A 23,363-nucleotide genomic window follows, 5' to 3' on the forward strand; every position below is an offset into this window, starting at 1 on the left:
GCCTGAGGACGTCTGATGGGACGGGGTGTCTGAACAGTCATCTGTTTTTAGTACCAGATGCCCAACTGCAATGCAGCCTAATGATAGACGTTTAACCCCCACAGGCATTTCAGTAAGAGCGTAGTCTTGTGTCGAGATGCTTCCGGAATTTCTCAATGTTGATTCCCCTTCCGTCCAACAGAGACAGTAGATTGAATTCATTGTGTGTGTGTGTGTGTGTGATCAAACGTAGGCGTTGATGGCTGCTGTATGTTTCTATCTATCTGCGTGTATATATAAAAAAAATATATATATACTGTATCTATCTCCAGCTTTGTCCTCTAGCTGGCTAGAGTCATCCCTCCATCACACTGTATTTGTCCATGCTAATCCCTCATGTTAGAGGGTGAGCTGGAGAAGTGACAGGTCAGCTCGCGGACCTCAAACACGCAAGCCAGATTAACTCTTCTCCCTGGTGACGGAGGGCTGGTCAGAGAGACAGGGTCACACACACCACGTCCAGGTTGATCCGGTGCACGCTCGCTGAAGCAGGGGCAGAGGGGACTCTACCTCGCAGCGTTCTGCCGTGAGCTCTGGGCTGGTCTGGGTGGTTGGTGCCCCCTAGCTGCAGGTCTAGGAACAGCTCCACCCTCCACCTCCAGCAGACCGAGTAGCTCAGGCCCCCATGAGACCGGTGCTTTTTACCCGCCTCTTCTCCCTCCCGCCCAATGAGAGTCGGCGGTGGGCGACAGAACACGGGACTGCTAAGAACAAGATCCGCTCTGAGCCTCGCAGGACCTAACCCGAGTTGTTCCTCCTCCTTCTCCCCCCCCCCCCCAGACAAGAACTTTGATGACGAGGACTCGGTGGACGGAGGCCGGTCCTCCTCCTCCTCGTCCTCCAAGGCGCCCCCCGGTGGCCGGAGGCCCGCGGCCCCGGGCTGCGTCAGGAGGCCCAGCTCGGCCGGCGCGTCCAAGGTCGCAGGTGAGCCCCCCCCCCCGCCCCCCCGCTCAGCACCGCACCGACCGAGGAAGTGACCCGTCGGTTCATTTCACGCGACACGTCAGTTCATGTCAACGTCCAACATTCATCTATACTGTCGTGTCGCCCCCTCTCCCCCTCCCCCGCATCCCTCGCAGGTAAAGAGGGTGCCAGTGCAGGCGGTGTCGACGAGGAGGACTTCGTCAAGTCCTACGTGGACGTGCCGACCATCCAGGTAGGCCTCCTCTCTTCCTCCTGAACAACCCAACGTCCTGGGCGGAAGCCGTCACTTGTGACATGAACTCCCCCTCTCTGTTGCCCCTCCTCCCTCTCTGCCCCCCCTCCCCTCTCCCCCGAACAGCTCCACTCCAACCGTGAGATGGAGGAGCACATCAGCAAGGTGCGGGAGGTGCTGTCCGACGACAAGCACGACTGGGAACACCGCGTGGTGGCGGTAAGCTCCGCCTCGGGGCGTCTCCTCGGGGGTCCCCCCCATTGGTCCTCCTCGCTCACGGACCACACCCACTGACCCTTCCCTCATACCTTGTGGTGTTCTTGTGTGAAACGACATGCAGCCACGACACAAAGCCACGGTCCGAAAGCTGTCGACGTGGAGTGATATGGTACACGGGCCTGCACCGCCCCCCAGTCACCTAGTCTCTCTCGATTGCTCATCCTTTACAGCTCAAGAAGGTGCGCTCGCTCCTATTGGGCGGAGCCCTGGAGTACGAGGGCTTCCCCCAGCAGCTCCGCCTCCTGGAAGCCCCCCTGAAGCTGTCGGCGAAGGACCTGCGCTCCCAGGTGGTCCGCGAAGCCTGCATCACCCTCGGGTGAGGAACCACCCCTCGCTCCCCCCCTAACTTCACCCACCGCGTCCAGACCTCACCCACATGCTGCGTACACACACCCTGTAACCGGCGTCACGGAGAGGGAGCGCCCGCGCGTTGTCAGTGTCATTCCAAGTTGGGGCGTCGGGCGCCGTGGGAACGTATCCGTCATCTTGTGCTAATGTGCTGGTGATGAGCTGGAACCGAAGCGCCGGTCGCACAGCCACGCACGGCGCACGCCGAAAGAGCAGCCGCTTGATGGATGGGGCAAGGTGGGCAGCTTCTTAATGCCACCCCCCCCCCCCCCGCCACCCAGAGCTGGCAGCCACATCTGTAATATCCCAACACGGCTGTGCCCAAAGATAACAGCCGGGCTGGGGGGGGGGGAAGTGTGGTTTTACAACATGGGCGTGCGAAATGAATTGGGATCTAGTGGGATAGAAGGTCTAACTGCCAGCGATCGAACCCCTGTTCCTTCAGACCTGGGCTAGCTGTGTGATGAGGTGGTCTGGCAGGGAGAGCTTGATATTGATTTGTTTGCGTCGATTGGATCCTTGTGTTCCCCTCCCTGCCTCCCTGCCTCCCTCCCTCCCTGCCTCCCTGCCTCCCTGCCTCCCTCCCTCCCTCCGGCCAGGCATCTGTCGTCTTTGCTGGGCAACAAGTTTGACCACGGGGCGGAGAGCATCATGCCCACGCTCCTCAACCTGGTGCCCAACAGCGCCAAGATCATGGCCTCGTCTGGGGTGGTCGCCATCCGCCTCATCCTGAGGGTGAGCAACACACACACACACAGTCTCACACACACACACAGTCTCTCACACACACGCGAGCCCACAAGCCCGTATTCACCGTTGTCTTTCTCTGGTTCCAGCAAACACACTACCCGCGCCTCATCCCCATCATCACCAGTAACTGCACCTCCAAATCCGTGGCAGTGAGAAGGTGAGGACTCTCTGGTCCGGTCCTCCTGGTCCTGGCCTCCTTTTACCATCCCCCACGTTCTCACTCCCCACGTTCTCCGTGTGTTTGTCTGCCCATCCAGGCGCTGCTACGAGTTCCTGGACCTCATGTTACAAGAGTGGCACACACAAACCCTGGAGAGGTGAGGATCCCACCGTTTCACTGCTGTTCGACATCCAAGCACCCTCTCTCACACGCACTCACACACACATTCGCGTGTGCGCGCGCGCTCGTTAACTCGTATGTGCGCGCCGTTTGCGAATCTCCCCCTCGTGACATTTAAGTATGTGGGTGTTGGCTGGGTGGGCGGCTGATGAGGCCGGCTGATGAGGCCGGGGTGATCGATGAGCGCCGAGCGAGCCATCGGGGCTCCTGGCGATGAGGGGCTGGCGCCGTTACCACGGCAACCGGCGCTGCCGCCAGAGTTTAAAAAGGGGTGCGGGGACGCCTGCTGAGCCCACTCTCCCAGAGGAGCCACCAGGACGAGAGCAGGGCTGTGTGAGAGCAGAGGGAGACAGAGAGACACAGAGACACAGAGAGAGAGAGAGAGAGAGAGAGAGAGAGACACAGAGAGAGAGAGAGAGAGAGACACAGAGACAGAGAGAGAGAGAGAGAGACAGAGAGAGACAGAGAGAGACAGAGAGATAGACAGAGACAGACAGAGACAGAGAGAGACAGAGAGAGACAGAGAGAGACAGAGAGAGAGACAGACAGACAGAGACAGACAGAGACAGACAGACAGAGAGAGACAGAGAGACAGAGAGAGACAGAGAGAGACAGAGAGAGACAGAGAGAGACAGAGAGAGACAGAGACAGACAGAGACAGACAGAGACAGACAGAGACAGACAGAGACAGACAGAGACAGACAGAGAGAGACAGAGAGAGACAGAGAGAGACAGAGAGAGACAGAGTAAGAGTAAGAGAAAGAAATAGAAGACAGAGAGAGAGTAGAGGTAGAAAAGAGAGAGAGACCGTGCGTGTGACTTGCCATGTTCCCCTACTACCCCAGACACGTGGCCGTCCTCACCGAGACCATCAGGAAGGGGATCCACGACGCCGACTCTGAGGCCAGATCTGTCGCCAGGAAGTAAGTTCCATCTCATTCTGTTTGGGGAATATAACTTTACATTTGTATCATTTGGAACGTGTTTCTTTTACCGCTGTGTGACCTGTGTAAAGGTATGGTCGAAGATATACTGGAAGTTGATCCTTAATTATTTCTTTATCTTATTTCTTATTTTTGCTGTCTTTAAGTTATATGTTCGAGAGTCAGTTTCACCTTTCCCTACCCCATCCAGGTGCTATTGGGGTTTCCATGGCCATTACAGCCGGGAGGCGGAGCATTTGTTCCAGGCGCTGGAGTCGACCTATCAGAAGGCTCTCCAGTCACACTTGAAGAGTTCCGACAGCATCGTGTCCCTGCCCCAGTCCGACCGCTCCTCCTCCAGCTCCCAGGAGAGCCTCAAGTAAGACCAGCCATGCTCTGCACCTCTCCACCACGCCATGCTCTGCACCTCTCCACCTCACTACCACGCCATGCTCTGCACCTCACTACCTCACTACCACGCCATGCTCTGCACCTCACTACCTCACTACCACGCCATGCTCTGCACCTCACTACCTCACTACCACGCCATGCTCTGCACCTCTCCACCTCTCCACCACGCCATGCTCTCCACCTCACTACCTCTCCACCACACCATGCTCTGCACCTCACTACCTCACTACCACGCCATGCTCTGCACCCCTCCACCTCACTACCTCTCCACCACGCCATGCTTTGCACCTCACTACCTCACTACCACGCCATGCTCTGCACCTCACTACCTCACTACCACGCCATGCTCTGCACCTCACTACCTCACTACCTCACTACCACGCCATGCTCTGCACCTCTCCACCTCTCCACCACGCCATGCTCTGCACCTCACTACCTCTCCACCTCACTACCTCACTACCTCACTACCTCTCCACCTCACTACCTCTCCACCTCACTACCTCTCCACCTCTCCACCTCACTACCTCTCCACCTCACTACCTCACTACCTCTCCACCTCACTACCTCTCCACCTCACTACCTCTCCACCTCACTACCTCTCCACCTCACCATCTCTCGACCTCACCATCTCACTACCTCTCCACCCTTTTCATTTCTCGGTCATTCAACCTTCCCTCCCTCTTTCCCTCTCTACTTTCCTTCCTCCCTCTGTGACTCATGGCGAAATGAGTTTCTGAAGAGCTATTAAACATCGATTTGAGGATGCCACTAATGTGTCTAGGCCTGCTGGCCTGCCATTGCAACAGCGGCCACGATCGTCTGCAGCTGCCTGGGGGAACACAGTGGAATTGATTGTGTTCCTTCATCCAGTCTAGCGGTCCCCCACGGAGTAGTGGGCTATGACCTCACCTCCTCCTGCAGCAGGACGGCAGCTGCTCTAGAGCAGGACCCAGGGAGAGGGGGGAGGGGGGGGGTGTGTGGAGTGAGTGTGCACAGTATGTGGTGTGCGTAGAAAGAGTCAGTGTCTGAGGAGACTGTATGTGGGCAGGGATCAGATCCTTCTCTAGGTTGTCTATATAACACATTCAAGCTGGGACAGAGGTAGCAGGTACTGCTGGTTAGCCGCAGCACATGTCTTCATCCGTCACCTGGCTTTTAGTACGCCCCGCGTGTTCGCCGCTCGAGTCCGCAGCGTCGGTGGAGTGTCGTCCTCGTCTCCTGATCCATCCCCTCTCTCTCCTCAGCCGGCCGCTGTCTGTCAAGGGTGTCATAGGAGGCAGCATGTCGCGGAGTAAGGAAGCATTTTTCTTCTCTCCCTCAAGTTTCCTGCACGTCCACCTCTGGTCGGTGTCCATGTGGGCTCTGTGGGTGAGCAGGCGTATTGATATCCCTCTCCTCCCCCCCCGTCCTCTCCTCCAGGTAAGATGATCAGCTCCAGGGTCTCCTCCACGCCCGGCTCCCTCCAGCGTTCCCGCAGCGACGTCGACGTCAACGCCGCCGCCAGCGCCAAGTCCCGCCTCTCCACCGTCCCCTCGGCGTCTCCCTTCAGCTCTGCCTCCGCCCTGCCTCCAGGGTCCTACGCCTCCCTAGGTAAACCTCCGCCCTGCCTACAGGGTCCTACGCCTCCCTAGGTAAACCTCCGCCCTGCTTCCAGGGTCCTACGCCTCCCTAGGTAAACCTCCGCCCTGCCTCCAGGGTCCTCCGCCTCCCTAGGTAAACCTCCGCCCTGCCTCAAAGGTCCTCCGCCTCCCTAGGTAAACCTCCGCCCTGCCTCAAAGGTCCTCCGCCTCCCTAGGTAAACCTCCGCCCTGCCTCCAGGGTCCTATGCCGAGAGGCCGCCTCTGATCCAAATCAAATGTTATTTTTATGTCCCTTTTAACGAGCAGTGTCACAGGCGGCTCTGCATATGCCTGCATGGCTTCACCTAAACCAACCTCAACCCCTAAAGTCAGACAAGGAAAAACTCCCTGAACATCTTTTGAAACCGAGGTGGAGACATCCATGCTCCTCCAGAGCCCGTTGGTGGCACCGAAAATTGCAGAGAACATAGTCATGTATCAAGAATAGAGATCAGAGTTTGAATATGCAAATGGGGTGGTGTAACACAGACACCCGCAGTTCCAAATCAGCGCAGTATCTGCAGCGCTCCGCATTGGTAGTATCCACGCCAACCTTTCCTTGTCTCCTCTCCGATGGATCGTTCCGGTAACAGTGGGTCAAGTGGAGGAAAGGACACAAGGAGAGGAATCCACTTAAAACTTCTGAGACCCTCATACAAAGTTTCTCTCTCATCCCCACTATCTCCCCCCCCCCCCCCCCCCAAGCACTTAAAAAAACACAAGAATCCCATCTTCAGGAGCGGTCATACGTCACGTCTGCACGTCTTAATGAGGTACTCAGATGTCGAGCTGAAACCAGTGGCTTTTATGGCTCACAGTGGGAGTATTAATAAGCCTGTCATCTGCTGACTAGATGTCATTAAGCTGTTCGGTCAGCAGGAACACACTAAATCCACACTGCGGGTTCTCCTCATACACCAGTTTGACTAATAGCTGGGACGGGGGCAACCGACCCATCATACACAGGCTATAATTAAAGGAGAGTCCCTTCTGGAAACTAACATTTAAGGCCACGCTTACTGATGACAAACAGCTCTCCACTTAGCACCCAGCCAGATTGTTCATGGGAGGATCCAAGATGGCCGACACTCATATCCCGTGCCTCTCCTCTTTCCTGTGTGGAGCCAACGGAACTCTTCCCATCTCTCTCCTTTTTTTGGTTTCCCTTCTCTCCTGGCTAACTGTTACTAACGTCTAACTCTACCTCTCCTCCCGCTCGCCGCTCCCTGATCTTTATGTGCCCAAAGACGGCACGCCTGGTAAAACTGATGGTAAGATTTGTGTGTGTGATTGTATTTGTGTGTGTGTGTGTGATTGTATTTGTGTGTGTGTGTGGGGGGTTTGAGTGAGAGAGAAGGCATGTGTGGTGGGGAGTGACTGTGTGTGTGTGTGTGTGTGTGTGTGTGTGTGTGTCGTGTAGTGTGAGTGTGAGAGAGCAGGTGTGGCAGTGACAGTGTGTGTGTGGTGAGTGTGTAGTATATTTGTGTCAGTCTTTGTCTGTCGGGGGGCTGTATTCTAGAGTCCTTCTGTCCTTCCGTTCCTCCGTAGCGGTGGTCCTCAATGGAACTCTGCATGAGCTGTCTGCATGACCTTCCTTCTCTCTCAACCCCCCCTGTCCCCCCCCCCCCCCCCCCCCCCGTCTCCCCCAACTAACAATGGTCTCCTGTTATCCTCACAACAAACTGCACCCAGACCAGTTGCGAAAGGGTTTTTAACGTGTTTTTTTGTTTTTGTTTGTTTGTTGTCTAAACGTTTGTTGACTCTTTCCAGCAGCTGGTATGCAACTGGGCGTTCCCAATAGAGAGCATGGATGTCCTCTCTCCCCCTGTAGATGTTCATGTCGTTCATTGTTCCCCATCTCAATGTTTGCATCTCAATGTCTGTCTGTAGTTGTATTTTTCTGAACATTCCCCTTTTGGTTTTACTGTTAGATCAGTCCATATTACCTGCGTCTTCTGCTCTTATTCACAGATAGTGTGTTTGTTGTCATTTGATTAGGATAAGTGAGTTCACAGGAAGTGTGTGTGTGTGTATCAGAGAACCTGATGGAGCAGTGAAAAGGACCTTTAGGTGTGCGTGACTGAGTTTGGGCTGTGAGGTTATTTAATAGTTTAGCTTGTTTGTAGATACCGTGTTCTATTTATAGACTGGGATATGACATGTGCCATGATCATCACCTAGAATTCATAGAGACTTTCTAGACCCCATGCAGTTTTTCATAACGACTGCTGCGTTGCGTAATGGTAACTATTGCAATGCAGCCAACTGGATATGGTAGTCTTATCAAGTCTCCCCCAAGCAAATGAAGATCACCTTCCCAACATTTCAATGCCAGACAGGTTTCGAAACAGGCTGTGATAAGTCGTGCTGTGTGTGTGTGTGTGTGAGAGCTTAGATGAGAAACGTGGGACAGTGTTCGTTTGCAACGTCCACATTTAGCAAAGACAAAGTCCATAACAGTCTCTCAACTGCACTTGGTCTTGTTAGCGAAGGGCTTCCAAAGTCTGAGTTTAGCTTTGCAGCGTGTGACTGCGTTGTTGGCCAAACTCAAATCCTAGGAGCCGGCCGGGTGTCGTGTTCAGCTGCACTGCATGCTGGAAGAGATGTTGTCTCGTGTGAACACTGTATGCAAATACAGAGGTGTTCAGTCTGTCTGTCTGTCTGTCTCCCTGTGGTTCTGGAAGTCTCTATCCTCCTCCAGGTTGTCTACGTCTCTCCAACCCGTCTTCCTCCTCTCCAGTCCGTCTACGTGTTGTGTGGTAAACTGGGTCTGGTGATGATACGGCCCCGCCCTCAACTTTGTCTCTCTTTCTCTTTCTCCATGTTTCCACCCCTCTCTCTCCCCCTCTCTCCCTCTCTCTCCCCCCCCTCTCCCCCCCCCTCTCTGCCCCCCCTCTCCTCCCCCTCCCCCTCCCTCTCTCCCCCTCTCTCCCCCCCGCTCCCCCCCGCTCCCCCTCTCTCTCCCTCTCTCTCCCCAGGCCGAGTGCGTACCAGGAGACAGAGCTCAGGAAGTGCTGTGGGGGCCTCCAGCACTGTGGTGGACAGCAGGGGGCGCAGCCGAGCCAAAGTGGTTTCCCAGTCGCAGCGTAAGTTCAACGGACAAGCAGACAAGCGCAGCCGCGTTCATTTATAGGAAGTGTTCAGCACCCTACGCACACAGTAGCAGTCAAGATGAGGCTAGAGTCAGAACATGAGGCGCATTGTCCTGCTCAGTCTCTCATCGTCACATACTGCCTCAGTATGACCCATGGACGTGACAGTTGTGAGGTCATATTAGGTCCTTGCGTTTTTCCTGTATTCTGTGTTTTCCTCATGAACCTGCTTTGTGAAGGGGCTGGATTCACTTCCGGGGCACCATATCACAGGGTGTGCTTGTGTGCGTGTGCGTGTGTGCGTGTGTGTGTGTGCGTGCGCGCGTCTGAATGGCTTAGAGGCTTCACATAAGATGACGTTTGCACGTGTAACATGCACAATGAACTGCAGACCTGGCATGGTGCATGCTGGGTAAACACTCATGTCCCATTGACCGTTCTGATTCTCGCCTGTTCTGCGGCTCGGCTCCATAAACCAGGATCCAGATCGGCCAATCCCATCGGTGGTAAGGCCTAACTTCATCCAATCAGAGCCAAGCCTCCACCCCATTTCTCTACGCGGAGCTCATGCACGCCGACTCATTCGTTCCGTTCCTAGCTTCATGTCATCATACCAGCATGCTCCATTCAACTCAAGTCCCCACCAAATTGCTATGGTTTCTGTTTGCCGTTTACTTGGTTCCTTCCACCGAGCCTTCCTGTTGTGCTGTACTGTTGTACGTTGTTGGTGTTGGCTGTGGTCTGTCTTCGTGGTTGGGTCTGTGGGTGTTCTGTCCCTGTGTGTTCTTCCACAGCTCAAGTCAGTCAAGTCAGTCGCTCAGTTAGATGGGATCCAGACCCTCCCTTCTGTCTGTGTGTCTGTCTGTCTGTAGGTCTGTCTGTGTGTCTGTCTGTCTGTCTGTAGGTCTGTCTGTCTGTCTGTTTGTCTGTGTCGGTCACCGTTTGTCCCTCGCCCATTCAAAAGCTGAATTCCCACCTCTGTGTTTGTATCGGTGCGAGTCGTCAGCCCTGGGCAGGAGACTGTCCCCGCCCCCTCTCTCTCTCCAGTGTTGTCGTCGCTCCTAAGAACTTAAGAATAGGTCACGGTTCCACAACGTGATTCAGCAGTCATATGCCGAATGAGGTCTCCTAGGATGACCTTTCACCTCCACTGATATCCCAGTGCGGTGCCTCCTCAACATGGAGGATGTATGGGACTTCAGCTTTGAGCCTGCCAGAACCCCCCCCTCCCCCCCCACAACCCCAACCCCCCCCAGCATGACACGGGAGAGGGGCGTCAGCAGACGACCTCTGACCCCTGACCCTTTCAGGGAAGGCCCTCTGTCTCTTACAGACTCTGGCCACTCGCTAAGCACTGACCTCTGTCTCTGTGCGTGTGTGTGTTTCCCCCCCAGCGGGCAGTCGCTCCAGCTCCCCGGGCAAGCTGCTGGGCCACGCCTATGGGCGGATCCCCCGAGCCACCGTGTCGGCCTCCAGCACGCCGCTGGACAGGAGGAGCAAGATCCCCCGCAGCCAGGGCTGCAGCCGGGAGAGCAGCCCCAGCCGCCTGGGCCTGGGTGAGGAGCACACGCGTTAACACACACACACACACATACACACATTAACACACACACATACATGGAACATGCACACACATTAACACACACGCATACACACATACATGAAACATGCACACACATTAACATACACGTACATGAAACATGCACACACATTAACATACACGTACATGAAACATGCACACACATTAACATACACGCATACACACATACATGAAACATGCACACACATTAACATACACGTACATGAAACATGCACACACATTAACATGCACGCACATGAAACATGCACACACATTAACATACACGCACATGAAACATGCACACACATTAACATACACGCACATGAAACATGCACACACATTAACATACACGTACATGAAACATGCACACACATTAACACACACGCATACACACATACATGAAACATCCACACACATTAACATACACACGCACCCCAAAATGACATCCAGCATTCCGGGGCGTTCTGCAGCCGGCTCTAGTAAGACTGGGAGCCTTCTCTGCACAGAGCACCTGTGCTGGATACTGATAAAGGGCACACTTGACTGAAGCTATCAGCATGCCATGGCAGTGCGTCCAACTGGGGCTTTTCACAACCCGTATCTTATCTCCAGTGTAGTGGTGTGGAGATCCTCCCACTCGGGCTGTCTGTCCTCTGAGTGGGTCGGCTCAGCACCACACGAGTCCCACAGCTGTCTGTCCTCTGAGTGGGTCGGCTCAGCACCACACGAGTCCCACAGCTGTCTGTCCTCTGAGTGGGTCGGCTCAGCACCACACGAGTCCCACAGCTGTCTGTCCTCTGAGTGGGTCGGCTCAGCACCACACGAGTCCCACAGCTGTCTGTCCTCTGAGTGGGTCGGCTCAGCACCACACGAGTCCCACAGCTGTCTGTCCTCTGAGTGGGTCGGCTCAGCACCACACGAGTCCCACAGCTGTCTGTCCTCTGAGTGGGTCGGCTCAGCACCACACGAGTCCCACAGCTGTCTGTCCTCTGAGTGGGTCGGCTCAGCACCACACGAGTCCCACAGCTGTCTGTCCTCTGAGTGGGTCGGCTCAGCACCACACGAGTCCCACAGCTGTCTGTCCTCTGAGTGGGTCGGCTCAGCACCACACGAGTCCCACAGCTGTCTGTCCTCTGAGTGGGTCGGCTCAGCACCACACGAGTCCCAGAGCTGTCTGTGGGGTGTCGCCACTCTCAGAGAAAGTGGACGACATCATTGAGCCTCACAGGAAGGACATCAGTCCCTATTTTGCCTCCAGTCCAGTCACTTGCCCCCCCCCCACACCCCCACACCCCCCCCCCCCCCCGCCCCACACACCACGTTGCTGTCTAAACCTGTGTACCTGATTGGTTCGTGTGATTTAATCCTTGCCCCAATTCACCAATCCGTTCTTTCCGCCTGTCGGTGTGTGCGTCTGTGCTGAGGTCACGGTCAGTGTGTGTCAGGTGTCGAGACTCCATCTCCTCGTCTGCCAAAGGCTACCTTTTTACGTCTGTCTGATTGTTGCCGTGACAGAGTAGGAGGCGTTACCGATCCAACAAAGAAGCAAGACTACTATTTATGATGTCAAGCTGTCGCGAACGTGACTCTTTTAGGAGGTTTCTTTTACAATGATTCATTTACTCTTCAAACTATGAATCCATAGGATTTTTAGGTTGTGTAATAATGCTTAATAAGAAGGCATTTTTTTTATTGTGAACTTTATTATTTCTTTCAGTTTTTGATGGTGGTTTTTTTTTCGTCTCTTGGGAATTTTTTGTTGTTCTTTATGTTCTTTGTCAGAAATGGTCACATCAAATGTGACCGTCTTATTCTTGTCTAATCTGCATCTTAGTAAAGCTGAGAACTTCAGACTTGAGCTTGAACTGTGAGCTTCAGCTAACCTCTAATTCTGCGATGCTGCGCGACCGGCAAAGCCCTTTCTCGTCTGTCCTGGTCTCCCCTCCTCACCCCCTCCAGCCCAGCCTGGCCCAAACCCTCACTACCCTCCCCCCCCCCCCCCCCTCACCTAACCCTAACCTGACCTGTGTGTTCTGACAGCCAGTGGTAAAGCTCTTCTTCCTGCCGCTCTCCCCTACCGCACGCTAGCCCGGAGCCGCATCCCCCGGCCCAGCATGAGTCAGGGCTGCAGCCGGGACACCAGCCGCGAGAGCAGCCGCGACACCAGCCCCACCCGGGGCTTCGCTCCTCTGGGTGAGTACCGACCACCGCGGGGCCGCAGAACCACAGAACCAGCAGCGGTTGGGCCTTTTCCAACCTTTCAAGGGAAACATTGCCCGTGTCCAAACACAGTCCTTACACTCTTCTGCCCTCACCCCCTCCTCCACAACCTTCTACTTTCCAGTCCCCCCTTTGCCACCCTCAGTCATCTCTGCATCTCTACTTCACCCTGTCTGTCCAGTGTGGGAGGTCATGAGGGACCTTTCACCTGCTGAAGGCCTACAGCTCTGCTCTCAGCATGCTAAACTAACTCTAACAAGGTTTAGAATAAAGCACTGTCTGTCTGTTTGTCTGTTTGTCTGTCTGTCTGTCTGTCTGTCTGTCTGTCTGTCTGTCTGTCTGTCTGTCTGTCTGTCTGTCTGACTGTCTGTCTGTCTGACTGTCTGTCTGACTGTCTGACTGTCTGTCTGTCTGTCTGTCTGTCTGACTGTCTGACTGTCTGTCTGGTGGGTAGGATTGTGACCGTATCATTAAGGGACTCTTAAGTTGTATGTGTGCAATACTTTTTTCAATTTTTTCAAGACATTGAGTTCAAACCAGACAATATCCATGTGATGGAATGTGTCTTACATGTGAAAGCATTATTATAGCTCCAGGACATGCATTCACTTTTTTTTACTCTAAGTAGAAATAGGAGGACAGAAGGAAAAGGCAGCGTAATGTCTGTATGTTACATTCTGTGGCCATGCAATCATGCGTTTTCTCCAGCTGCTCAATTGACTGGTGAGGAGCCTCTGTTTCCTGTCTATTTCCTGTACTGTGACATCACAGGAAATGTCACATCTGTCACAGCCTTGAGTTGGTGGAGGAAGAGGGTGGAATGCAGGAAAGGGGGTGCACGGCGTTTCCCTCGTTCTCCTCTGACTTGAGCTAGTTGGTCATTCACATGATCCACGCAGACCGCTCCTGGCTCCTTTTCCCACTGGCTCTCAGAGTTGAACAGCGTGGAACTGTCCAGTTCCACCCAGCTCAGCTCGGCAGTGTGAGGGTACCTCAGAGCAGTGTCGTGTGTGTGTGTAGCGTGTGTCTAACCCCACGGGTGTCCTCCCCCCCCCTCCTCCTCCCCCTCGCAGCCTCCCGACGGCACTCCCGCTCCACCAGTGCGCTCTCCACGGCCGACCCCCACGGCCAGTCAGGTGACCGGCACGCCAACACCCCCCCCCCCCCCCCCCCCTCATCATTTACCCCATCCCTCCCCCTCAGTGGCCACACAACTGTACGCCCAGCGTGCTTCCATATTGCTACTCGGCCTCCCTGCCGCCAGGGGGCGACAGGGAGCAACGTCATCCATCGTCTGTGCTGTCGTCCCGTGCTCCTGTGCGCAGTGTCGTTCATTTGCCGTTTGAAGGGGGGAAGCCTTGTTTTCATTTCTTCGTTCGCCATTGAGGCTTTTGTGGTGATGTCTTCATCTGCTTCTGCATATTATTTGCCTCAGGCATGCTGATATTGTGACGTCCATCCATTTATCCTTAGTTTTTTACTGCTACCCTTTTAGTGTCCTTACACCCAGTGCTGAGGGGAGCTAACTGTAGGTTCACATTTTGTTGCGGCCATCATTTTCCCCTCCCCACAAGAACGTCTAATGTTCACACAGCTTTGTCAGACTGTCATTGGCAGCTGATGTCACGCTTTTATCCGTGCCCACATTCTATATCTGGCCTATTTGTTTGGTTTCTCCCTGTATGGGATTAATTTGGCCCTGATTTGGCCCCACTCTATGTTATTTGAGGATTCCTGTTGGTGGGCGAATCCTTCTCATCCTTGTTCTGCATTCTTCTTCTTCTTCTTCATTCATGGTGTAAGCTCATGAAGCTCATTCGATTTGGCGTCTTGGTGACGTGTCGTTTTTTTTACTGTGTCGTTCTTTTGGCGAGTTATCTTACCACCTCGATGTCTCACTGCAAAACAATAGGTTTTGCAGTGAGACATCCAAGTTCCAGGTAAGTGATTCAGTCACCATGGAACCCTGTGGTCCTGTTAAATCCACCCCCTCACTCACCAACCTCTCCCCCCCCCTTCCCTTCCTTCCAGACCGGTATGGCTTGCTCCACCAGGCCAGGATCTCGGCGTCGGTCAACGCCATGCGAGTCCTCAACACCGGCACTGAGGTGGAGGCGGCCGTGGCGGACGCCTTGGTAAGGACCTCACCAGGGGCACCCCCATACCTGACGTCTTAACTCTGAATAACTGGGCTGTTCCCAACAAGGACTGCCGTCTCAGTGTACCCTGCTGACCCTGTGAACTGTCCTTCCCTTTCTCTCCCCCTGATCCTCTTGATCCTCCTCTCAGCTGTTAGGAGACTCCAGGAATAAGGTAGTTTGTGTGTTTGCGTCGCCGTCTGTCCTCCACCCTACTCACGCATCTAGATATATCACACGTGTGCATGACGCGGCCGACTCGCCGGCGTTCCGATAGGCCGATTCGAACCATTTATGTATCCAACTCATGGCAGCGCTTGAAAGTTGTCATTTCCGTGTGAAACCTTGCATGTTGAATGTTAGTCTTCCGACATCATTCACTTTTTAACGTTTGTGCAGAGTTGGCATGTTTTGCTCTCTCCAAATAACGAGCTTACTAACGACACAGACACGATCTTTCGATACTCCGCCGGCAACAAGTGAAATCTTCCCAGTTCGATTGTCACAAGTAGTTCAGTCAGTCAATCTGTGTCAGTAAAACAACCAGCATGGCTCGCTGGGCACCAGCAAAGGAAACACCCGTCATATCCCATCATGCCTGACTGAGCCAGAGCGGGCCGCGCCTTTCTGACGGACCACAAACCCCTTAACGTCACTCACCTTCGACCCCCACCCTCCCACAATCCTCCTCTGCCCCCTCCCCCCGCCGCAGAGGAAGCCCATGCGGCGGCGCTACGAGTCCCCGGGGATCTACTCGGACGACGACGCCAACAGCGACGCCAGCAGCGCCTGCTCCGAGCGCTCGTACAGCTCGCGCAACGGCGGCGGCGGCGGGCTGCCGCACTACCTGCGTCAGACGGAGGACGTGGCCGAGGTGCTCAACCACTGCGCCAGCTCCAACTGGTCTGAGAGGAAGGAGGGCCTGCTGGGCCTGCAGAACCTGCTGAAGAGCCAGAGGATCCTCAGGTGAGGCGCTGGGGGTGAGGCGCTGGGGGTGAGGGGCTGGGGGGGGTGGGGGTGAGGCGCTGGGGGTGATGGGGTGAGCCGCTGGGGGTGAGGGGGTGAGGCGGTGTGGGTGAGGGGGTGTGGGTGAGGGGGTGGGGGTGAGGGGTGACGGAGAGGGGTGGGGTGACTGAGAGGGGTGGGGTGAGGGGGGGAGTGAAGGGGGTGGGGTTATGGTCCAAGCCACTGGGATGGACCTGACCAGCGTTTGTTTGGTCAGGTTCCTTGTCCCGAGCCGGTTTACTGTGCAGTGACGGTAGTTCTGATGTGTGTGTGTGTGTGTGTTGCAGCCGCGTGGAGCTGAAGAGACTGTGTGAGATCTTCACCAGGATGTTTGCCGACCCACACAGCAAGGTACCGAACCCATCCCGCATGAAGAGCAATGACCTGGATCGGCCCATGACGTTTCTTGGGCGTGATTCATTCTGAAAAAGCTTGTTACTAAGTACTACGTCCCCGAGTTTGCTCTTACTAATCACGTGTGTCTCTCGTTGCATGCTCCGCTACCGTGTGGATTTCAACAACAGAGAGTAAGTGTGGGATATCATTCCCTTTCACATTGACTTCCACTGCCTTTCGTGGTCAAAATGAAGGTCTTTGCTGTAGAAGTCACACAATGCGTGTGTGTGTATGTGTGTTGTCAGGTGTTCAGCATGTTCTTGGAGACCCTGGTCGACTTTGTCACGGTGCACAGAGAGGACCTCCAGGACTGGCTGTTTGTCCTGCTCACCCAGCTGTTGAAGAAGATGGGGGCCGACCTGCTGGGCTCCGTCCAGGCTAAGGTCCAGAAAGCTCTGGACGTGACCAGGTCTGGACCTCACGCAAACCCTATGTGTTCCTAGATTTAGAAATACTCCTTGTCTTTCAGATAAGAGGGGACAAACAAACTGTCGCATCTCAAAACCCCAATTTGCATCCATCCCTGTACCAACCGAGCCACATTTTCTTTCCGTCATCTTTTCAGGGAGTCGTTCCCCTTCGACCAGCAGTTCAACATCCTGATGAGGTTCATCGTAGACCAGACTCAAACGCCCAACCTCAAGGTACCAAAGCCTCCCCACTAGACCCAAAGTCCCCCAACACGATGGCCTTCAGGGTCGGTCCGGCTTCCGAGCCTTTGCATTTCCCCCCGGCAACTCCCTCTGTGTCCTGCAGGTGAAGGTGGCCATCCTGAAGTACATCGAGTCCCTGGCCAGGCAGATGGATCCCACAGACTTTGTCAACTCCAGTGAGACCCGCTTGGCCGTGTCTCGCATCATCACCTGGACCACGGAACCCAAGAGTTCCGACGTCAGGAAGGTACGGAGAAGTCTTCCCTGACCGCTGCTCCGCTGTAGACAAGCCTGTCTAAACCACGGCCTCTCGAAGCCCTGTCCTTAAATATAGCTTTGTGCAGCTGACCTTGACAAAACCTATGAAGCCAGCATCAATGTGTATCCAGACTGAATAAACCGTGTTTCATTTCAGATAGGCCTTATGCTACTAGACCTGGCTACTATCTGCTGCAGTCTTGGGTGTGGTATCTTAGTGCCTAAACTGTCTACCTAAATCCCACCTTTTAACAGCGACATGCTTCCTACAGAGTTAATAGGGCTGAATTAACTTCCTACGCTTCGGTCAATGAAGGGATTTGCAAACTGGATGTGCTCAGGGTGGACTCTGATCCGTCTGTTCTAGAGTACAGACGCCAGGCCAGACATCAGTGATTGTGTGTGTTTATGGATGCCAAGGTTCCATAACGTTATCGTGGGTGCCCTCATCGGTCCCCAGGGACGGCCTTGACTTCCCCCTTGCCCCAGTTTGTCCCACGCTCACGCACATCATGTGTCGTCCCCCCCCCCCCCCCGCCCCCTCCAGGACCTTCTGTTTGTCTTTCCACCCGCGGTTCCAAAATGAGGTCCTTCCCCCCCCTCACCCTCGTCTTGCTCGCACGCCAGGGAACCTCAGCTCGTTGTGGTTGTGTGAACGGACCCACCTGTGTTAACGCCTCCCGTTCCGCCCTGCCCCTTGTGCCCCAGACGCTTCCTAACTGGGCGAGCGAGGAGCTCTCAGGCAGGCCCCTCGCCGCGGCTTTACCGTCCACGGAGGGCCACCTGGAAGACAGGTGTAAGCAGGTAGTGCCCCCACCCCAACACCACCCGTCGCCGTCCGGCACGCACCTCTGCCCCGCCCGCTCCGCCCCTCCTTCTGCCCTGCGACCTCTAACCCCTCCCGGTCCCCTACGCACACGGGGGCCGCTCCTGCGTTGGCCTCTCTTCCTCGCCTTCTGAGCTCTCCAGCCCTGTCGCTCTCTAACCCAGCCATGCCTCGCACACTTGACTGCAGATCCACCAGTCTGACGTCGGCTGAAGTAGTTACTCAGTGTTGGAGGCTGTTTGTGACTGTTAGACATATGCAAATGGCAATGTGCTCTTTTGGCCTGGTTAAACATTAAACCTGTGTGACCTGGATTGTCGCGTTTCTTCCTCTTTGTGCGTAACACATTTGTGTCTGTCCGGATCCATATTAACAAGCTCTGGTCCATCTGCATGTCGATAGTTACGTGTTGTGGAAGAGCAACAACGTAAGCAGGATGATTTAACACTGCACTTCTTAAATGTATAACTGTGCTCAGATAAGAAGACCAATGTTTTTGTAGGACGACATCGGAATGGCGTTGCACTTGCATGGTGTGATAACACCAAGGCACTACAAACATTGTCAAATTAGGTTGGACATCTGTGCCCATGTAGACCTGGCAATATCGCCTTTCTTTCACTGTGCTTCCCAGAGGGTTCATCCGTCAAGACAGTGCAGTAACGGTACAGTCACAGTACAGTCCCGGTACAGTAACGGTACAGTTACAGTACAGTAACTGTACAGTAACTGTACAGTAACGGAACAGTCACGGTACAGTCACAGTACAGTAACGGTACAGTAACGGTATAGTCACGGTACAGTCACAGTACAGTAACGGTACAGTAACGGTACAGTTACAGTACAGTCACAGTACAGTAACAGTCCACACCCCAGCACTGACCATGCCCTCTCTGTGCCCTCTCTGTGCCCTGCTGTGCCCTGCAGGCTGCCCAGGTGGTTCTGATCTCCCTGTTTGAGCTCAACACCCCCGAGTTCACCATGCTGCTGGGGGCGCTGCCCAAGACCTTCCAGGACGGAGCCACCAAGCTGCTCCACAACCACCTGAAGAACTCCAGCAACACCAGCAGCAGCGTGGTATGACCCCTGGGGCACGGTGGACCTGCCTGGGTACGACCTCACTCAAAGCCATGTTCATAGTGTTTAATACCAGTTCTTTTTTTTTCCTTCTTTTTTTTCTCCCCATAGGGTTCTCCGAGCAACACGATTGGCCGAACGCCACCCCGCCTCACCCCCAGTCGCTCCAGCCCCCTGACCTCCCCGACCAACTGCTCCCACGGAGGACTGTCTCCCAGGTACGTAACGCGCCATCGCCTGCTTAGCCGCGCGCCGTTGTGACCCCCCCCTGTGGTGGCGCTGGGCTAACGTAAAAGGCTCGTCGTGCTGAGTGACTTTGTCTCGCTGACTGCCGACGAGCGCGGCGACAAGTGAGCTGCTCCGGACTATGCTGTAGTGTCGGGCAGTCATGGGGCACGGCGGCTCAGTCAGAGCGGCTCACTCCCCGCCTCCCTCTGGCCTCTAGCAGAACCCCACGCACGCAAAGACAAGCTAGTTTCGACAAACAGCCCGATGCAAAGACACGGACTCATCGGGAAAACGTGCCGGCGGTGGCGGGCGGCAGAGCCGCGGCTTGTTTGGTCATGAGGGTGGTTGGTCTTTGGACGCTTGTGGGTTTCTGGTACACGCCAGTGCTCTTCTTAACACGTGCTCCTGACCTCAACGCTCAGTCTCTTCTTCCTTTGTCTCCTGTCTTTCTCTCCCTCTCCGCACCTCTCTCCTGCTCTGTGCTTCCTTGTGTTGTTGTCGCCCCCCCCCCCCCCCCCGCCTCCCGCCCCCGTCTTTTCCGTCCGTCCTTCCCTCGCGGCCGTGCTGTGGCTACAGTCGGTTGTGGGGTTGGAGTGTCGACGGGCTGTCAAAGCAACCCCCTCCCCCTCCGCCTCAATCCACCCCAGCCGCCCCCTCCCTCAGGGTCCTCCGCAGAGCTTACTCTCCCAGGTAACACACCCAGAGGCTGGGCAGGGCAAGGCGGGGGGGGGGGGGGGGAACGGGAAGTGCACCAAACGGTGACCTCTGGTCCTCTTCCTCTCTCTCGGGGAATCGTAGCCTCATTCGAGGACAGTACTTTTGTAAAGTTGTTATTACCGGCTCACGCTTCTTCTCTCGTACTGTCCGAATCTGGAGTTGCGATCCTCAATTTCCGCTTGCTGATAAACAAATCGAGGACCTCGGTCGAGAACACATCCTTGCCTGGTTTTGCCTTCTCGGGTTTACAAGTCCTTCATGGAACACGACCCCTTTGCATGGTGTAAGACCCGACCAGCCAGTGTGGTTGTTCACGTTGGCCTGTCCGCCAGGCCTCCCCTCACCTGTGGCCTGTCGCTGTGCTTGCAGCATGACGGAGTACGACACGGAGAACATGAACTCGGAGGAGATCTACAGCTCGCTGCGCGGCGTCACCGAGGCCATCCAGAGCTTCAGCTACCGCAGCCAGGAGGACCTCAACGAGCCAAGCAGACGAGACGGCAAGAGGGACGAGGGCGTGAGTAAACGGCGGCGACGGCGTCTGTTCAAGGGGCTCGAGCAGCACAGTGGTCAGTCCTCGTGATGGTTTGTCTCTATCCCCCCTCTCCACCCACCCGCTCTGTGTGGCTCTCTCTGTCTCTCCAGGCTGGGAGGGAAGGAGGGATGGCCTCCCCAGGCTCTGACGCCCGCCTGGGACTGGATGTGGTGGAGGGAGGGCGTACGGCCCTGGACAACAAGACCTCCCTGCTCAACACCCCGTCGCCCCGCTCCTTCTCTGGGCCGCGGGGCCGCGAGTTTGCCCCCTACGGCTACGGGGACACCATCAGCACCTACGACAAGAGCGCCCTGAAGGAGGCCGTGTTCGACGACGACGTGGAGCAGTTCCGCGACTGTGAGTCCTCCTTGACTTCCGACCTCCGCCCGGCCTGTCATTGACCCCCCCCCCCCCCATCCTGACCCATGTTGTGATGTGACCATGAGGGGTTGTGGGTGTCACCAAGGAGGGGTATGGTAGCAGTCATACTGGCAGCCAGTTTTGGTGCTAAACTCTCTTTTCCATATATTTTCCTGGCATGTATAACGACAAACAAAGAAGGAATTCCGGAAATAATCAAACTGAATAGTCAACGATACTACCACACAACATACAACACAAGACAGCTCTCCCATACACTAGACATAAACACAATGATAACCTGTAAGTCATTATTCATAACCACAAATATTGTTCCTAAACGTACCAAACACGTGCGTATTGCAAGGACTATTACAGGATGGCTGCGGGTCCTTAAAGAGTCTTGTCTTTAATCACTTTTCTTAACAATAAGGCCTAAAAAGTATTCAATTGTCTTAAATTCAGATTGGAGGGGTCTTAATTTTTTTTTGTCATGTCACTGCTAAAATGCAAATCTGTTCTGACAGGTCGAATATTTTATTTTTTCCGGTAGGCTATGTGCTGCGTTGTCTAGACTCTATGGTAAGGTCAGAGCGTAGCTTACTGCGCAGCTTTGGATGACTTAAAGCAGTGGTTCCCAACCCTGGTCCTCGGAACCCCCTGCCCTGCATGTTTTGGACGTTTCCCTCCTCAAACACACCTGATTCAAATCAATGGGTCATTATCAGGATCATTTATTTGAATCAGGTGTGTTGGAGCAGGGAAATATCAAAAACATGCAGGGAAGGGGGTCCTGAGGACCAGGATTGAGAACCACTGACGTAAAGCAGTGGTACGGATCTGGTACCACCAAATTTGCCCTAATAAAAACCATAAAAGGCGGGTATAATCAATCAAGCCGGTACCATGCAGTTGAAAAGCGTCAAATGACGTTTTGGCACCAGGACCTGTGTGATTGGAGAAGGGGCGCGAGTCTCGTCACACCACATGGGTGTGTCATGTCACAGCAGGAGTGGTGTGGAGTTCCCACCCAGGACGTGGGCGTGACTCCTGCCCTGTGGTGGTTGCTGTTGTCATCATCACATCCCTTGCTTTGTGTCCTTCTCCTCCCATCCCCCCTCCATCCATCCATCCATCCATCTTCTCCTTCTCCCCTCCATCCACCTCCTCTCCAGGCCGCCGGCAGGACTGTGGAGAAAACAAGATGGTGGTCGTCAAGGGCTTTGCACCTGGTAAAGACCCCGCCCCCACCCCCCCTCTTGATAACCCCTCCCTCCCCCTTTACCTTGATGACTTGTTTCTCACCGTTCTCACACTACTAATGCCAAACTCAACTCGGCTGGTCTTGGTTAGACTTGTCGTTTTGGTCACAGCAGGCTGCAGTTAACCAGGCCCGGCCCGAAACATTTCAAAATGGCCGACTTGGGTGACAAGGGTAGTAGGGCTGAGGGTACCCGCTGTGTATTCGCCTCGTGTCATCTCTGTCCCCCATCTCTATCCATCCGTCTCTCCTCTTCCCGCATATAGCATCACGATGTGCTCGCTACGCTGTTGTTGCACAGCTTCCACGCTGCGTGTTCAAATAACCTGGCTGAAGGCTCTCTCACCTCCAATAAATGCCTACGCTGTTAAATCCTAACCCCCCTAATCCATACAGTGCATGCCGACAGTATTGCTACATGGCACAGTTCATCATAATAGACTGATCCCGCCAATGTGCATCGACGCGCGTGAACACGGATCGCTGAGCAGCCGTTCAGCCCGGTAGCGTGCTCCCTCACCTCCGTAGCAGCACATCAGACCCCCCCCCCCCCCCCCCCATGTCCAGACACGTGAAGACTGTGGCCGTTATAGTCCCTCTGTGCCCGCCCTGAGCAGTTCCCCCATCCCCACTTAGACCTGGTGGCGGACCTGCTGAAGGAGCTGTCCAACCCCAACGAGCGCGTGGACGAGCGCAAGGGGGCGCTGGTGGAGCTGCTGAAGATCACGCGGGAGGACAGCCGGGCCGTGTGGGACGAGCACTTCAAGACCATCCTGCTGCTGCTGCTGGAGACCCTGGGGGACAAAGACGTAGGTCTGCCCCCCGCCCCCCTCCGCCCCTGAGGGGGGGGACGGGTGTCTGGGGGGGTGCGCGTGGGGTGGGGGGGGGGTCTACTGGATGCCTGTGTGGTTTGTGTGCTGTACGAACTGGGTGTCTGTCGAGTGCGTACGAGCCCTCCGGCGGCATCCGATGATCCCTCTCTCCCCTCCACGCAGCACACCATCAGGGCCCTGGCTCTGAGAGTCCTGAAGGAGATCCTGAGGAACCAGCCCGTCCGCTTCAAGAACTACGCCGAGCTCACCATCATGAAGACCCTGGAGGCCCACAAAGACTCGCACAAAGAGGTACGCCCGCCGACCGCTCAGATATGGGT

General features: G+C 55.0%; 1 protein-coding gene across 1 annotated transcript in view; it reads left to right on the forward strand.

Annotated features, from left to right (window-relative positions):
- The window catches only part of clasp1a (cytoplasmic linker associated protein 1a), a 53,335-nt gene that overhangs the window by 27,240 nt on the left and 2,732 nt on the right, over positions 1 to 23,363 (forward strand). Inside the window, exons 8-37 of the mRNA XM_084689789.1 lie at positions 820 to 963; positions 1,119 to 1,195; positions 1,322 to 1,414; positions 1,645 to 1,790; positions 2,422 to 2,557; positions 2,659 to 2,729; positions 2,830 to 2,889; positions 3,758 to 3,835; positions 4,047 to 4,214; positions 5,491 to 5,537; positions 5,666 to 5,836; positions 8,844 to 8,951; positions 10,352 to 10,513; positions 12,577 to 12,729; positions 14,788 to 14,891; positions 15,046 to 15,069; positions 15,607 to 15,860; positions 16,187 to 16,250; positions 16,424 to 16,426; positions 16,541 to 16,704; positions 16,861 to 16,939; positions 17,052 to 17,195; positions 17,915 to 18,010; positions 18,960 to 19,109; positions 19,221 to 19,327; positions 20,424 to 20,571; positions 20,700 to 20,946; positions 22,125 to 22,181; positions 22,847 to 23,019; positions 23,206 to 23,334. Coding sequence (XP_084545915.1) covers positions 820 to 963; positions 1,119 to 1,195; positions 1,322 to 1,414; positions 1,645 to 1,790; positions 2,422 to 2,557; positions 2,659 to 2,729; positions 2,830 to 2,889; positions 3,758 to 3,835; positions 4,047 to 4,214; positions 5,491 to 5,537; positions 5,666 to 5,836; positions 8,844 to 8,951; positions 10,352 to 10,513; positions 12,577 to 12,729; positions 14,788 to 14,891; positions 15,046 to 15,069; positions 15,607 to 15,860; positions 16,187 to 16,250; positions 16,424 to 16,426; positions 16,541 to 16,704; positions 16,861 to 16,939; positions 17,052 to 17,195; positions 17,915 to 18,010; positions 18,960 to 19,109; positions 19,221 to 19,327; positions 20,424 to 20,571; positions 20,700 to 20,946; positions 22,125 to 22,181; positions 22,847 to 23,019; positions 23,206 to 23,334 — 3,557 coding nt within the window. The remainder of the gene's footprint in view (positions 1 to 819; positions 964 to 1,118; positions 1,196 to 1,321; positions 1,415 to 1,644; positions 1,791 to 2,421; positions 2,558 to 2,658; positions 2,730 to 2,829; positions 2,890 to 3,757; positions 3,836 to 4,046; positions 4,215 to 5,490; positions 5,538 to 5,665; positions 5,837 to 8,843; positions 8,952 to 10,351; positions 10,514 to 12,576; positions 12,730 to 14,787; positions 14,892 to 15,045; positions 15,070 to 15,606; positions 15,861 to 16,186; positions 16,251 to 16,423; positions 16,427 to 16,540; positions 16,705 to 16,860; positions 16,940 to 17,051; positions 17,196 to 17,914; positions 18,011 to 18,959; positions 19,110 to 19,220; positions 19,328 to 20,423; positions 20,572 to 20,699; positions 20,947 to 22,124; positions 22,182 to 22,846; positions 23,020 to 23,205; positions 23,335 to 23,363) is intronic.

Source organism: Hypomesus nipponensis, chromosome 23 (assembly GCF_054491055.1).
Source record: "Hypomesus nipponensis isolate SF chromosome 23, ASM5449105v1, whole genome shotgun sequence".
Lineage (NCBI taxonomy): Eukaryota > Metazoa > Chordata > Actinopteri > Osmeriformes > Osmeridae > Hypomesus > Hypomesus nipponensis.